At 46.9% G+C, this 16,543-nt stretch overlaps 1 protein-coding gene across 1 annotated transcript in view; it reads right to left on the minus strand.

The window, feature by feature from the left end:
* GLDC (glycine decarboxylase) overlaps positions 1-16,543 on the minus strand; it is a 139,835-nt gene that overhangs the window by 78,563 nt on the left and 44,729 nt on the right. The window contains exon 7 of the mRNA XM_063913997.1: positions 8,061-8,257. Within this exon, the coding sequence (XP_063770067.1) occupies positions 8,061-8,257 (197 nt within the window). The remainder of the gene's footprint in view (positions 1-8,060; positions 8,258-16,543) is intronic.

Genomic DNA, 16,543 nt, shown 5'->3' on the forward strand with positions numbered 1-16,543 from the left:
TGTGATCCGACAGTGACGAAATGTCACCTAGACACTAGGACACCTTCATACATGCAAACAATTTTGTTACGACTATAAAAACTTGAGTCATCAATAACTCACCCCATAATGAAAGCTAAAAAAAAACAGTCACTTCTTAGTTTTTCAGAAAATACTAGGCTCACAACGTCAACACAGCACCGCGGAAGACCGGCAGAACAGTGGAGCCATGAAAGGCAGTCAGAAGACAAAGGAGCTAAGTGTGGTGACTGGAGCGACACTTGTGTGGGCTGGTGTCAGAGTGTGCTGGGATTCAATCATGTTTATGAGATATTATATTAGTGTACAATATTTCAACAGTGTGCTGGAGCTTGGAAGGGAGAGACACCTGTGTGGGCTGGTGATGCACAAGGTGGGATGAGGCTGTGTGGGATGGGGAGCACAATGCAATGGGGGAAGGGGAGCACAGCATCATGAGGCCATGACCCTTTTTCAGGCTCCTACATTGGAGGGGGGGGGGGTGGGTACAAGACAAAATATTGCCTAGGGTACCAAACTGGTCAGGGACAACTAAAATAAGATTTTACTTACCGATAAATCTATTTCTCGGAGTCCGTAGTGGATGCTGGGGTTCCTGAAAGGACCATGGGGAATAGCGGCTCCGCAGGAGACAGGGCACAAAAAGTAAAGCTTTTCCGATCAGGTGGTGTGCACTGGCTCCTCCCCCTATGACCCTCCTCCAGACTCCAGTTAGGTACTGTGCCCGGACGAGCGTACACAATAAGGGAGGATTTTGAATCCCGGGTAAGACTCATACCAGCCACACCAATCACACCGTACAACTTGTGATCTAAACCCAGTTAACAGTATGATAACAGCGGAGCCTCTGAAAGATGGCTTCCTTTAACAATAACCCGAATTAGTTAACAATAACTATGTACAACTTATGCAGATAATCCGCACTTGGGATGGGCGCCCAGCATCCACTACGGACTCCGAGAAATAGATTTATCGGTAAGTAAAATCTTATTTTCTCTATCGTCCTAGTGGATGCTGGGGTTCCTGAAAGGACCATGGGGATTATACCAAAGCTCCCAAACGGGCGGGAGAGTGCGGATGACTCTGCAGCACCGAATGAGAGAACTCCAGGTCCTCCTTAGCCAGAGTATCAAATTTGTAAAATTTTACAAACGTGTTCTCCCCTGACCACGTAGCTGCTCGGCAAAGTTGTAATGCCGAGACCCCTCGGGCAGCCGCCCAAGATGAGCCCACCTTCCTTGTGGAGTGGGCCTTTACAGATTTAGGCTGTGGCAAGCCTGCCACAGAATGTGCAAGTTGGATTGTGCTACAGATCCAACGAGCAATCGTCTGCTTAGACGCAGGAGCACCCATCTTGTTGGGTGCATACAATATAAACAACGAGTCAGATTTTCTGACTCCAGCTGTCCTTGCAATATATATTTTTAATGCTCTGACAACGTCCAGTAACTTGGAGTCCTCCAAGTCACTTGTAGCCGCAGGCACTACAATAGGCTGGTTCAGATGAAATGCTGACACCACCTTAGGGAGAAAATGCGGACGAGTTCGCAGTTCTGCCCTGTCCGAATGGAAAATCAGATATGGGCTTTTGTAAGATAAAGCTGCCAATTCTGACACTCTCCTGGCAGAAGCCAGGGCTAGAAGCATGGTCACTTTCCATGTGAGATATTTCAAATCCACCTTTTTTAGTGGTTCAAACCAATGAGATTTTAGGAAGTCCAAAACCACATTTAGATCCCACGGTGCCACTGGAGGCACCACAGGAGGCTGTATATGCAGCACTCCCTTAACAAAGGTCTGGACTTCAGGGACTGAAGCCAATTCTTTTTGAAAGAAAATCGACAGGGCCGAAATTTGAACCTTAATAGATCCCAATTTGAGACCCATTGACAATCCTGATTGCAGGAAATGTAGGAATCGACCCAGTTGAAATTCCTCCGTCGGAGCACTCCGATCTTCGCACCACGCAACATATTTTCGCCAAATTCGGTGATAATGTTGCACGGTTACTTCCTTCCTTGCTTTAATCAAAGTAGGAATGACTTCTTCCGGCATGCCTCTTTCCTTTAGGATCCGGCGTTCAACCGCCATGCCGTCAAACGCAGCCGCGGTAAGTCTTGAAACAGACAGGGACCCTGCTGAAGCAAGTCCCTCCTTAGAGGTAGAGGCCACGGATCTTCCGTGAGCATCTCTTGAAGTTCCGGGTACCAAGTCCTCCTTGGCCAATCCGGAACCACTAGTATCGTTCTTACGCCTCTTTGCCGTATAATTCTCAATACTTTTGGTATGAGAGGCAGAGGAGGAAACACATACACCGACTGGTACACCCAAGGCGTTACCAGCGCGTCCACAGCTATTGCCTGCGGATCTCTTGACCTGGCGCAATACCTGTCCAGTTTTTTGTTGAGGCGAGACGCCATCATGTCCACCATTGGTCTTTCCCAACGGGTTACCAGCATGTGGAAGACTTCTGGATGAAGTCCCCACTCTCCCGGGTGAAGATCGTGTCTGCTGAGGAAGTCTGCTTCCCAGTTGTCCACTCCCGGGATGAACACTGCTGACAGTGCTATCACATGATTCTCTGCCCAGCGAAGAATCCTTGCAGCTTCTGCCATTGCCCTCCTGCTTCTTGTGCCGCCCTGTCTGTTCACATGGGCGACTGCCGTGATGTTGTCCGACTGGATCAATACCGGTTTTCCCTGAAGCAGAGGTTCTGCCTGGTTTAGAGCATTGTATATTGCTCTTAGTTCCAGAATGTTTATGTGAAGAGACGTTTCCAGGCTCGTCCATACTCCCTGGAAGTTTCTTCCTTGTGTGACTGCTCCCCAGCCTCTCAGGCTGGCGTCCGTGGTCACCAGGATCCAATCCTGTATGCCGAATCTGCGGCCCTCCAATAGATGAGCACTCTGCAACCACCACAGAAGAGACACCCTTGTCCTTGGAGACAGGGTTATCCGTAGGTGCATCTGAAGATGCGACCCTGACCATTTGTCCAACAGATCCCTTTGGAAAATTCTTGCGTGGAATCTGCCGAATGGAATCGCTTCGTAAGAAGCCACCATTTTTCCCAGGACTCTTGTGCATTGATGTACAGACACCTTTCCTGGTTTTAGGAGGTTCCTGACAAGCTCGGATAACTCCTTGGCTTTTTCCCCCGGGAGAAAAACCTTTTTCTGAACCGTGTCCAGAATCATCCCTAGGAACAGCAGACGAGTTGTCGGCATTAACTGGGATTTTGGAATATTCAGAATCCACCCGTGCTGTTTTAGCACTTCTTGAGACAGTGCTAATCCCATCTCTAGCTGTTCTCTGGACCTCGCCCTTATTAGGAGATCGTCCAAGTATGGGATAATTAATACGCCTTTTCTTCGAAGAAGAATCATCATCTCGGCCATTACCTTTGTAAAGATCCGAGGTGCCGTGGACAATCCGAACGGCAGCGTCTGAAACTGATAGTGACAGTTTTGTACAACGAACCTGAGGTACCCCTGGTGTGAGGGGTAAATTGGAACGTGGAGATACGCATCCTTGATGTCCAAGGATACCATAAAGTTCCCCTCTTCCAGGTTCGCTATCACTGCTCTGAGTGACTCCATTTTGAACTTGAACTTCTTTATGTACAGGTTCAAGGACTTCAGATTTAGAATAGGCCTTACCGAGCCATCCGGCTTCGGTACCACAAAAAGAGTGGAATAATACCCCTTCCCTTGTTGCAGAAGAGGTACCTTGACTATCACCTGCTGAGAGTACAGCTTGTGAATGGCTTCCAACACCGTCTCCCTTTCGGAGGGGGACGTTGGTAAAGCAGACCTCAGGAAACGGCGAGGTGGATCTGTCTCTAATTCCAACCTGTATCCCTGAGATATTATCTGCAGGATCCAGGGATCTACTTGCGAGTGAGCCCACTGCGCGCTGTAATTTTTGAGACGACCGCCCACCGTCCCCGAGTCCGCTTGAGAAGCCCCAGCGTCATGCTGAGGCTTTTGTAGAAGCCGGGGAGGGCTTCTGATCCTGGGAAGGAGCTGCGTGTTGCTGTCTCTTCCCTCGACCTTTGCCTCGTGGCAAATATGAATAGCCCTTTGCTCTCTTATTTTTAAAGGAACGAAAGGGCTGCGGTTGAAAAGTCGGTGCCTTTTTCTGTTGGGGAGTGACTTGAGGTAGAAAGGTGGATTTCCCGGCTGTAGCCGTGGCCACCAAATCTGATAGACCGACTCCAAATAACTCCTCCCCCTTATACGGCAAAACTTCCATATGCCGTTTTGAATCCGCATCGCCTGTCCACTGTCGCGTCCATAAAGCTCTTCTGGCCGAAATGGACATAGCACTTACCCGTGATGCCAGTGTGCATATATCCCTCTGTGCATCACGCATATAAAGAAATGCATCCTTTATTTGTTCTAACGACAGTAGAATATTGTCCCTGTCCAGGGTATCAATATTTTCAATCAGGGATTCTGACCAAACTACCCCCGCACTGCCCATCCAGGCAGTTGCTACAGCTGGTCGTAGTATAACACCTGCATGTGTGTATATACTTTTTTGGATATTTTCCATCCTCCTATCTGATGGATCTTTAAGTGCGGCCGTCTCAGGAGAGGGTAACGCCACTTGTTTAGATAAGCGTGTTAGCGCCTTGTCCACCCTAGGAGGTGTTTCCCAGCGCTCCCTAACCTCTGGCGGGAAAGGGTATAATGCCAATAATTTCTTTGAAATTATCAGCTTTTTATCAGGGGCAACCCACGCTTCATTACACACGTCATTTAGTTCTTCTGATTCAGGAAAAACTATAGGTAGTTTTTTCATACCCCACATAATACCCTGTTTAGTGGTACCTGTAGTATCAGCTAAATGTAACGCCTCCTTCATTGCCAAAATCATATAACGTGTGGCCCTACTGGAAAATACGGTTGATTCGTCACCGTCACCACTGGAGTCATCGCCTGTGTCTGGGTCTGTGTCGACCGACTGAGGCAAAGGGCGTTTCACAGCCCCTGACGGTGTTTGAGTCGCCTGGACAGGCACTAATTGATTGTCCGGCCGTCTCATGTCGTCAAACGACTGCTTTAGCGTGTTGACACTATCCCGTAGTTCCATAAATAAAGGCATCCATTCTGGTGTCGACCCCCTAGGAGGTGACATCCCCATATTTGGCAATTGCTCCGCCTCCACACCAATATCGTCCTCATACATGTCGACACACACGTACCGACACACAGCAGACACACAGGGAATGCTCCTAATGAAGACAGGACCCACTAGCCCTTTGGGGAGACAGAGGGAGAGTTTGCCAGCACACACCAAAAGCGCTATATATATATCAGGGATAGCCTTATAATAAGTGCTCCCCTATAGCTGCTTTGTTATATAAAAATATCGCCATAAATTTGCCCCCCCTCTCTGTTTTACCCTGTTTCTGTAGTGCAGTGCAGGGGAGAGACCTGGGAGCCGTCCTGACCAGCGGAGCTGTGAGAGGAAATGGCGCCGTGTGCTGAGGAGATAGGCCCCGCCCCTTTTCCGGCGGGCTCGTCTCCCGCTATTTTGAGAAATCAGGCAGGGGTTAAATATCTCCATATAGCCTCTAGGGCTATATGTGAGGTATTTTTAGCCTTTATAGGTACTCATTTTGCCTCCCAGGGCGCCCCCCTCCCAGCGCCCTGCACCCTCAGTGACTGCCGTGTGAAGTGTGCTGAGAGGAAAATGGCGCACAGCTGCAGTGCTGTGCGCTACCTTTAGAAGACTGCAGGAGTCTTCAGCCGCCGATTCTGGACCTCTTCTGTCTTCAGCATCTGCAAGGGGGCCGGCGGCGCGGCTCCGGTGACCATCCAGGCTGTACCTGTGATCGTCCCTCTGGAGCTTGATGTCCAGTAGCCAAGAAGCCAATCCATCCTGCACGCAGGTGAGTTGACTCCTTCTCCCCTCAGTCCCTCGCTGCAGTGATCCTGTTGCCAGCAGGAATCACTGTAACATAAAAAACCTAGCTAAACTTTCTCTAAGCAGCTCTTTAGGAGAGCCACCTAGATTGCACCCTTCTCGGCCGGGCACAAAAATCTAACTGGAGTCTGGAGGAGGGTCATAGGGGGAGGAGCCAGTGCACACCACCTGATCGGAAAAGCTTTACTTTTTGTGCCCTGTCTCCTGCGGAGCCGCTATTCCCCATGGTCCTTTCAGGAACCCCAGCATCCACTAGGACGATAGAGAAAAGTCTATTGCTTAATATCATTCTGTTTTACATTAGGGGCTACGCTAATCCCATTAAGTTTGCCAGTAATGCATGCCTTCCAGTGTGATAACACAGATGTGTCATGAAAGTCTTGAAACTATGCAGTTTGCTTAAAACAGAAATCACATACCAGCTGTAATGCCTTAGCTTTTATTTATTTCTGCCCGTCTCCATCCATCCTTAACTACCCCAGCACTTTCCTCTAACCCATCTTCTCCTCCCCCCACTGTCTCCATCACAGATTCCTATATACACACTTTATGAAAAACGTATTTATATGGCTCTCCATGTCCCTGGGAAGTCCTACATTTGACAGTCATTGCTTGGTAAGATACCATTTGTCATTACAATAGGTCTGGAGTTCAACAACCTATTGTTAATATTTCACAAAGTGAATAACTTGAAATAGTATTGAGACTGCCAGGGAATAACACAGGATTGTTGATAATATTTTACTGACCTAGATAAATAGTGTGGAAACAAATTTGACTAGTACAAGGTGTAGCGGTTACCTTTAGCGCAGTGAACTTGAGCTTGTGCACATGAATCATTGTGAAATAACTACACACTTTCACTGTGTTAGGTGAGAATATGGACTCACACAAGTGTACAAAACAGGACAGATTTTTCCATTCAAACAACCATTTAGTCTATAAATCAAACTAACATTTAATGCCAAGTGTTGCTGTGCTCTGATAAGCATGGGAATTATAAGGATGGTTCCTAGTGATCCCCAAACCATGTAAACCTGGATGAGAATGTGATTACTTCATTGTATGTGTATATAGTAGGTGTGTCATGTAAAATAAATTCTGGTTTGATAATGGGTTTGTATACTTCAGGTTGACTGCTGGCCTAGTTCTTGCATAAAATAGCTGCATACTGCTTTACTCAACAGTAATGCCAAACAAATTGACAGTTCTAACAGGTATTGCTTTTATGGCAATTGTATTTATTCTATTTTACAAAACCAGAAGTTACGTTAATGAACATAGGGGAGATTTATCAAAGCTTGGAGAGATAAAGTACCAACCAATCAGCTTTTAACATTTTACAGACTGTGCTTGGAAAAAATAAATAAATTAAGAAAAGAAAAAAAAGGAAAAAAAAGGAGAGAGCGCTGTAAGCAGATTGGTTGGTACTATCTCTCTCTCCAAGCTTTGATAAATGTCCACCACAGTGTATTGGAACTGTCCAATTACCAGATGGATACAATTTTCAAGGCAGGAAACCATAACTGAAGCATGGATATGTTGAGATCTGATGGACTCCGGTGTAAAGCAGGGAACATAGGGGTCTATTTACTGAGTCTTAGATGGAAATGAAGTGCATGGAGATAACGTACCAGCCAACCAGCTCCTGTCATTTTCAAACCCAGCCTGTGACATGGTAGTTAGGAGCTCATTGGCTGGTACGTTATCTCTGTCCACTTTATCTCCGTTCAAGGCTTAGTAAATAGATCCCATAGACTGTCTAATGTACATAGTTAGATCTAGTTTGAAGGATTTTTAAGTCAAAACAGATTTCAGAAAGTAAACAATAGTGCAGCTGCACAGTTTTGCTGTTTGGACATTGTTTATTTTTCATAGAGCAAAGTCTTAGGAGTCTATTCATGAAGCAGCGAAAAGTGTGGAGAAGCCAGCCAGTGGAGAAGTTGCCAATGGCAACCAGTCAGCTGCTCTGTATAATTTTATAGTATGCAAATTATAAATGTTACTTTAAAGCTGATTGGTTGCCATGGTCAACTTCTCCACACTTTTCACTGCTTCATGAATAGATCCCTTAAAATAATCACATATTACATAATCCAAACCACAAATACCTAGTCACTCCAACCATTCTTCCAGGCATAGTTCGAACCAACTTTTCCCTCACAGCAAAGAAAGCTGCATGTGGTCCTCCATAGCCCAGTGGTACTCCGAATCTCTGAGAATTGCCCAGAGCGATGTCCACTCCAAACTCACCAGGAGGCCTCAGGATACATAGTGCCAAGAGGTCAGTAGCACAGCATGCCAGAGTCTGAGAGAGTAGAGCAACAAAAAGACCATATGTAGAGATAAGACAAGATTTTGATGAAATCCACAGATACATGCCTGAATTATAACCACCACAGAAAAAAAAGCTGCAATACCACCAAAAATAACGTTCACTTAAGCTGCACGTCGTCTTACTTTACTTACATTCTGGATACATATAACAATGTTAGAGTAAGAAGGGGTGTGGTTCATTAGGTCGCCATACATTGGGTCGACCACTGAAGGTCGACATGGTCATTAGGCTGACATGGAAAAAGGTCGACATGGGTTTGACTGTTTTTGGTGTCGTTTTTCGCCGTACAGTGGCCCTCAGAGTTGATCGCTCACTAGCTACTTTTTGCAGCCGTGCAAATGCATAGTCGCCGCCCACGGGGAGAGTGTATTTTCGCTTTGCAAGTGTGCGATCGCATGTGCAGCCAAGCGGGACGAAAAAGTTTTTTGCAGCTTCAGAGTAGGTCTGAACATACTCAGCCCTTGCGATCACTTCAGCCTGTCCGGTCCCGAAATTGATGTCAGACACCCGCCCTGCAAATGCTTGGACACGCCTGCGTTTTCCCTACCACTCCCAGAAAACGGTCAGTTGACACCCACAAACACCCTCTTCCTGTCAATCTCCTTGCGATCAGCTGTGCAAATGGATTAGTCGCTAGTGCATTGAACAGCAACGATGCGGTTTGTACCTGTACAATGCGCGTGCGCATTGCGGTGCATACGCATGCACAGTAGTAACCTGATAGCTGCACTGCAAAAAACGGCAGCGATCGATAAACTCGGAATGAGGGCGTTTGGCACAGGTTACCATTTCCAATTGTAGTCTACATGGATCGTTAAGTATGAAAAAGGTGAATAAATGAAAAAATTTGAGAAAAACTCATGTCGACCTTTTTGCATGTCGACCTAACGACCGCCTCCCAGTAAGATGATAAAAAGGAATATTGCTTTCCATTACACAGACAGCCATGTTATGCATACAGTTGTGCCCACATACAGCTATTCTGAAAACAGCCCAGTTTGGTGCCACAGACTGTGTGTGCATCTATGTCATGCTATGCGTCTTGCCATAGACACTCACAGAATATGCATCTTATTGAAGTGAAGAACGCAAGAAAAAGTACAATGCATGGCTACCGTGGACACTGCTGTGTGCGACACAGACTCTAAACTGTAGATGAAGGTCTGATACAAGTGAGCCACAGTATGCTTTAAGTCAGTGGTCTCCAACCTTAATTGTGAGCTACTTTCGGAAAATAAAGCCTCTGAAGGAGCTACCGCCTCCCCACAATGAGCGCGTGTTCCTGCGAAAGTGGGTGTGGCATCAAAACCACAAGTAATGCTCCACCGCATAGTGCCAGATACACAAATAATGCCCCCAGCAGTGCCAGAAAAACAAATAATGCCCCTCAGCAGTGCCAGATACACAAATAATGCCCCTCAGCAGTGCCAGATACACAAATAATGCCCCCTAGCAGTGCCAGATTCAAACTGAAATCTAAATTGCAGTGTAAAAGTAAAGCAACCAGTATTTACCCTGCACAGAAACCATATACACCACCCAAATCTAACTTTCTGCACATATTATATCTGCCCCCCTGCAGTACACATGGTTTTGTCCATTAACTAACAAATTGGCTGCTGCGATCAGATCTGAATTAGGCCCTTTGTCCAGATTTTCTTCAACTCCACCCATCACTCAGTGTCTACCTAATCCTATATTGTGCCCCCGTTCCCTCCTCTTTCCTCCCCCCCCCCACCCCAAGTCTCCTACACCTCCTCCGTCTCCCATCCACCCCTCTGCTTCCCTTCCCAACCTCTCCCATTAGCCCACTTTCATTAACCTCAACCCCCCCCACCATGGTCCTACTGGTACACCACTAAGCCAAAGCTCCCTTTCTCCTTTCCCTGTCACCTCGCCTCCATCTGCATCACACTTAACTCCTTCCCTGCCCACCTCCTGCAGGTTCCCTTCATAGCTCAGACACCCTCACCATCACTACACTCACTTTATCCCTGCCCTCCAAATTAATCTCACCTCAACACTACAGCAATGCGGATAATCTCATTCACATCTTTCCCACAACTGTCCCTCTCTCCTGTGTCCTCTGGAATGCCAGATATGTCTGTAATATGAACGTTATGGTAAGAACTTACCGTTGATAACGTGATTTCTCTTATGTCCACAGGTATCCACAGGATAACATTGGGATATTGTCGAGCGACAGCGAAAATGGCACCAACACGGTCACGAGCTTTCTGGCCTCCCAGGATGCATTGGGGCCTCCACTATATAGTCCCGCCCACTGATTCAGTCAGATCAGTTCTTTCCACAGCGATTATAGGCAGGAACATTAGGTAGAGACCTGTACAGGCGATAAGAACACACATGCACACCCTTCCATACAAGAAGGAAGAGGTTTTTAGTGTTTGTCTAGATCCTCAAATCAGATGCGTCCGGGTGGGATCCCTGTGGATACCTGTGGACATAAGAGAAATCACGTTATCAACGGTAAGTTCTTACCATAACGTTCATTTCTCTGGCTGGGTCCACAGGATTATCCACAGGATAACATTGGGATTCCCAAAGCCATTTTAGTGGTGGGGACGCTCCTGATTGCACAGGAGGACCTTTCGCCCGAAGTCTGCGTCATGAGAGGCAAAAGTATCCAAGGCATAATGTCTGATGAATGTGTTTATGGAAGACCATGTGGCTGCCTTACATAGCTGTTCTGCTGATGCACCCTGTTGTGCTGCCCAAGAAGGACCTACCTTACGTGTAGAGTGTGCAGAGACATTAGCCGGAATAGGGAGATCTGCATGAGAATAAGCTTCAGATATTACCATTCGGAGCCATCTCGCCAGAGTCTGTTTACTAGCAGGCCAACCTCTCCTATGGAATCCGTAGAGGATGAAGAGGGAATCCGTTTTCCTGATGGCACTAGTACGATCTATGTAGACTTTTAAAGACCGGACCACGTCCAGTGACGCTTCTCCCGCAGATAGTCCCGATACCTGAAAAGCTGGGACTACAATCTCTTCATTCAGGTGAAACTTTGACACCACCTTTGGAAGATAACTAGATCTCGTTCTGAGAACTGCTCTGTCTGGAAAAAAACTTAGTAAAGGAGACTTACATGATAATGCTCCTAAATCTGACACTCTTCTGGCTGACGCCATTGCCAGTAAAAAAAAGAACTTTAACCGTTAACCACTTAAGATCTGCTCTCTCAAGTGGTTCAAACAAAGGACCCTGGAGAAATTTAAGAACTAAATTCAAATCCCAGGGAGCTGCAGGAGGAACAAATGGAGGTTAAATATGTACTACTCCTTGGAAAAAAGTACGTACATCCTGTAGGTCAGCAATCTTCTGCTGAAACCATACAGTCAACGCTGAGACTTGCACCCTCAAGGAAGCAACCTTCAACCCCTTATCCAATCCTGCCTGCAGAAAATCCAAAATTCTAGCTACTTTAAAGGCTCTTGGATTGTAATTTTTTCCAGAACACCAATGAATATAGGCCTGCCATATTCTATGATATACACGGGCCGAAGAAGGCTTTCTTGCTCTAAGCATGGTTTGGATTACTTGCTTTGAAAATCCTTTAGCCTCTAAGATAGAGGTTTCAACAGCCACGCCGTCAAAGACAGGCGATCCAGATGACTGTGACAACAAGGACCCTGCATTAACAGATCTGAACGTTGAGGGAGCAGTATCGGTGCTTCCACGGACATTCTCCACAGATCTGTGTACCAATGCCTTCTTGGCCAAGCTGGAGCTATTAGAATGATTGCTCCTTTTGCCTGTTTTATCTTTCTCACTACTCTGGGTAACAGATATTGGAGGGAACAGATATGCCAGCTGAAACCTCCATTCTACTGACAGTGCGTCTACCAGGACTGCTCCTGGGTCCCTTGTTCTTGATCCGTACCTCGGAACTTTGTTGTTTAGACGAGACGCCATAAGGTCCATCTCCGGTAGACCCCATCTGTTCACCAGTGTTTGAAACACTTCTGGGTGTAGTGCCCATTCGGTTTCCTGAATGGTGTGCCGACTGAGAAAATCCGCTTCCCAATTTAGTACACCCGGGACAAATACTGCTGACAATGCTGGGAGATGGAGTTCTGCCCACTTTAGAATGGGAGTTACTTCCTCCATCAGACTCTTGCTGTGAGTCCCTCCTTGATGATTTAGGTATGCTACTGCCGTCGCATTGTCTGAGCGGATCTGGACTGGTCTTCCTTGTAGATTACTTGGCCCTAGTTCAGGCAAAGGACAAATGGCTCTTATTTCTAACAGATTTATTGGCAGGCGACTTTCCCTTGCGGTCCATTTTCCCTGGAACCATAGGCTTCCGAGTACCGCCCCCCAACCTTGCAGGCTGGCATCTGTCATCAGGACTTGCCACTCTTTTATCCAAAAGGGTCTCCCCTTGTTTAAATGGTCTGTCTGTAGCCACCATGCTAGAGACCTTTTTACATTTACTGGAATCTTTATCATCTGCTTCTTTATTGTTTGATTTCCGTTCCATTTTGTCAAAATGAGATGCTGCAATGGTCTGGAGTGGAATTGCGCATATTCCACCATGTCGAACGTTGATACCATCAGACCCAACAGCCGCATTGCTGCATGGACTGACATTGTCTGGGCTTGCAACGCTTCCTGAGTCATGACCTGCACCTTGACTATTTTCTTCTCTGGTAAGAGAACTCTCTGTAGGTCTGAATCCAATATGGCTCCCAAATGAACCATCCGCTGTGATGGATTCAGGGACGACTTCTCCCAATTTATGAGCCACCCGTGTCTCTGTAAACAAACTATCGTCTGTTGGAGATGGCTCAACAGTAAATCTTGCGACTGTGCTAAGATTAATAGGTCATCTAGGTATGGGAATATCCTTATCCCTTGTTTGCGCAGACAAGCTGCCATAACCACCATGATCTTGGTAAACACCCTGGGTGCTGTAGCTAGCCCGAAGGGCAGAGCTTGGAACTGGAAGTGTTCCTTGAGGATGGCAAACCTGGAGGTAACACTGATGTGATAGTGCTATAGGCACATGTAGGTAAGCATCCCGCACATCCAGAGATACCATATAGTCTCCCGGTTCCATAGCCAACATTATGGAGCGTAACGTCTCCATGTGGAACTTCGGGATCCATATGTAATTGTTCAACATCTTCAGATTTAGAATTGGTCGATATGACCCATTTGTACTGGGACAATCACACCTGACTGCAGTAATCTTTGGACTGCTTCTTGCAGGGCATTGGCCTTCGACTCTATACGAGACGGGCTGGTGCAAAAAAATCTTTGAGGAGGCTGCCTCCTGAATGGGAACCCATACCCCTGAGATACTACCTTCTGCACCCAGGCATCTGTTGTTGACTGTTGCCATGTGTGTGCAAATTGCAGGAGTCGGCCCCCAACCCTGGAATCCTCCAGGCGGAGGCCCGTCTCTTCAGGCTGAGGGTTTCTGTTCAGGTTTGGAAGCTGGCTTTTTGCTAGCCCACTGCTTCTTACCCCTGGATTTAAACTGGGGTTGTTTAGGCTCCTCTTTACCTTTCGCTTTGCTTTGCCAGCGAAATGAGCGAAAATTTTAAACCCTTGGACTTAGGGTTGTAGGTAGCCGGAAATCTGACCTTCTTCGATTCAGCCTCTGACTCTAGGATATCCAATAAAGGTTTTCCAAATATATTACCCATGAAAGGCAATGCTTCCAATTCCTTCTTGGACTCCGCATCTGCCTTCCAGGTCCGTAGCCAGACTGCTCTGCGAGCGACTACTGCCAGGGCTGAAGCTTTAGAAGCAACAGTGCCTACATCAATGGCTGCTTCTTCTAAATACTGGGCAGATTGTCTTAAACGGCAAAGACGATCCTCTTGCTCCCTAGTAGGAGAGGGGATGTCATTCTCTAGTTCCTCTATCCATTCGCCCATTGCCTTTGCTACCCAGGCCGAAGCCATAGCAGGTCTTACCACTGCACCCACAAGAGAAAAAATATTTTTCAATAGGCTCTCTACCCTCCTGTCTGTGACATCATTCAAAGAGGTAGATGACAGTGGCAAAGCAGATTTGTGCACGAGTCGCAGAACATGTGCATCTACTTTTGGAGGAACTTCTCTCTTCGAACAATCTCCAGCAGGAAATGGATAATAAGAATCCCATCTCCTAGGAATCTTATACTTTTTACCGGGCGCTGCCTAAGACTCATCAATCATTTCCGTCAACTCCTCTGACGCTGGAAATTCAGCTTTCACTGACTTTGTTCGTTTGAATACAGGTGCTTTTAACGCTGTCTTGGCTGGTTCTTCCAGAGAAAGCACAGCCTTTACTGCATTAATGAGTTCAGCTACATCATCTGAACTAAAGCTCTGCAACTGATCATCATACGGAGTTGAATCTATTGTTTCCGCATAATCATCCGATGTATCCTCTTGTGTAGTCTGCCACACAGACGTATCTATCTTAGTCTTACCTACCCCTTGGTTGCTTGTAGAGGCTACTGGAACCAAACCATAGGAAGGGAGCTGCATGTATGGGTTCATAGTGTAACCTAACCCCTGAGGTGGTGCTACTGGAGCTAACCTGTCCGCTATTGAAGACAGAGTCTTTGCGAACATATTCCATGGTGGCTCTACTGGAGGCTGAACTAACTCCTGTTTTTTACTTCGCTGAAAAGCGAAACAGTTTGCACACAAACCCTCATAAGTGACCAATTGAATCATAATCAATTACCCCTGACTTACAAGATAAGCATGTTATGGCTGTAGGAGTGTTTGACAAATTCTCCTCATCACTTTTGCCGCTCACAGACATTTTTTCTGATATTGACTACACAATTTTGTGACTGAACCACACCCTATAATCAGTATATAGAGGTGAAATCAATCTGACCACAGTGCACCTGATTTGAGGGTCAGAACAGGACTGACATTACACAGAAAAGTCAGCACACATACTAGCAGTCAGTCACATGTTAAAGCATTAGACATTGTCATATGAGAATACAACCTCCATAATAACTTATACATAAGTAGGAAATTTGTACTTCTGTTTAACTGGTTCTTTTTCAACATAACATGCAGAAAACCCAGTAATATACAGGTCTCATATGCAATAGGTACTAAAAATTAACAGTGCACACTAAGTAGAAGGAATTTTTAGTACTGTATACCCTGCCTCCAGGGAGCGGGATACAGGGAGACTCACCACACTTCCATATCCAAGCAAAGACGCTCAAAAGACGCTGAGTGGATTCAGACGCTACTGGTGTACACTGCCGCTCTTGGTAACTGATAACGGACACGGACGCTCACCAACGGACACGGACGCTGAGGGACTCCACGTGCATGCAGACACTAAAGGCCTGCGACTCGGTCTGGGCGGGTTTATATCCAGTGTACACAACCGCAGCGTCTAAGCTGCGACCGAGTACCCTCGTGGTAGCGTCTGAGCCGGAAGTGAGGTTATTCCGTTCATGAAACGAGAGACCCGCGGGAACTGGCCATGAACTCGGAGGAGGGACGGCCAGGAGAGCGTCTGAAACCCCCTGTTGACTTAAACTTCCAGGATCGCGGCCTCACCTAGTCCTGGCACCTATGATCCCCGGAGCGTAGCGCTGTCACACTCGAGATGTTCGGCGCATCAACACGCTGTTTGTAGTCTCCACCAAATCAGTGTAGCTGTGTCCTGACCCCTCTAGTAAGAGGAAGTCCATATACTCACTGTCTCCCCATGCTCCGGCCACAGCCTGGTAACGTCTGCTGGACCTGCTAGAACATCCGACACAGACGCCCGTCGAGACAGCACTGTACCGCGAAGGTAAGCGTTGTTGCGACCCGGTGGGGAGTTGTTGGAGCGACTCTTTCTAATACACGTTTAAGACGCTGTTAAGAGAAGTCGCTCAAACAAAAACAGTAAGTCTATAAAAATAAAGGAATGAAAACTTGAGGCTGCTTTCACAGCAGCCCTGTGACCATGCGGCTTCCTGCCGCACCAAGCAAAAAACTGATCTGACTGAATCAGTGGGCGGGACTATATAGTGGAGGCCCCAATGCATCCTGGGAGGCCAGAAAGCTCGTGACCGTGTTGGTGCCATTTTCGTTGTCGCTCGACAATATCCCAATGTCATTCTGTGGATAATCCTGTGGACCCAGCCAGAGAAAAACTGGTTCCCACCCATGAACTTTTCATCTCCAACTCCCTGAATCTCCTAGATTACCGAGAGCTGGATTTCCCCTTCTGATACCACTTCTCCGCTGCCATCTCCTCTGGGGA

Source organism: Pseudophryne corroboree, chromosome 1 (genome assembly GCF_028390025.1).
Source record: "Pseudophryne corroboree isolate aPseCor3 chromosome 1, aPseCor3.hap2, whole genome shotgun sequence".
In the NCBI taxonomy this organism is placed as follows: Eukaryota; Metazoa; Chordata; class Amphibia; order Anura; family Myobatrachidae; genus Pseudophryne; species Pseudophryne corroboree.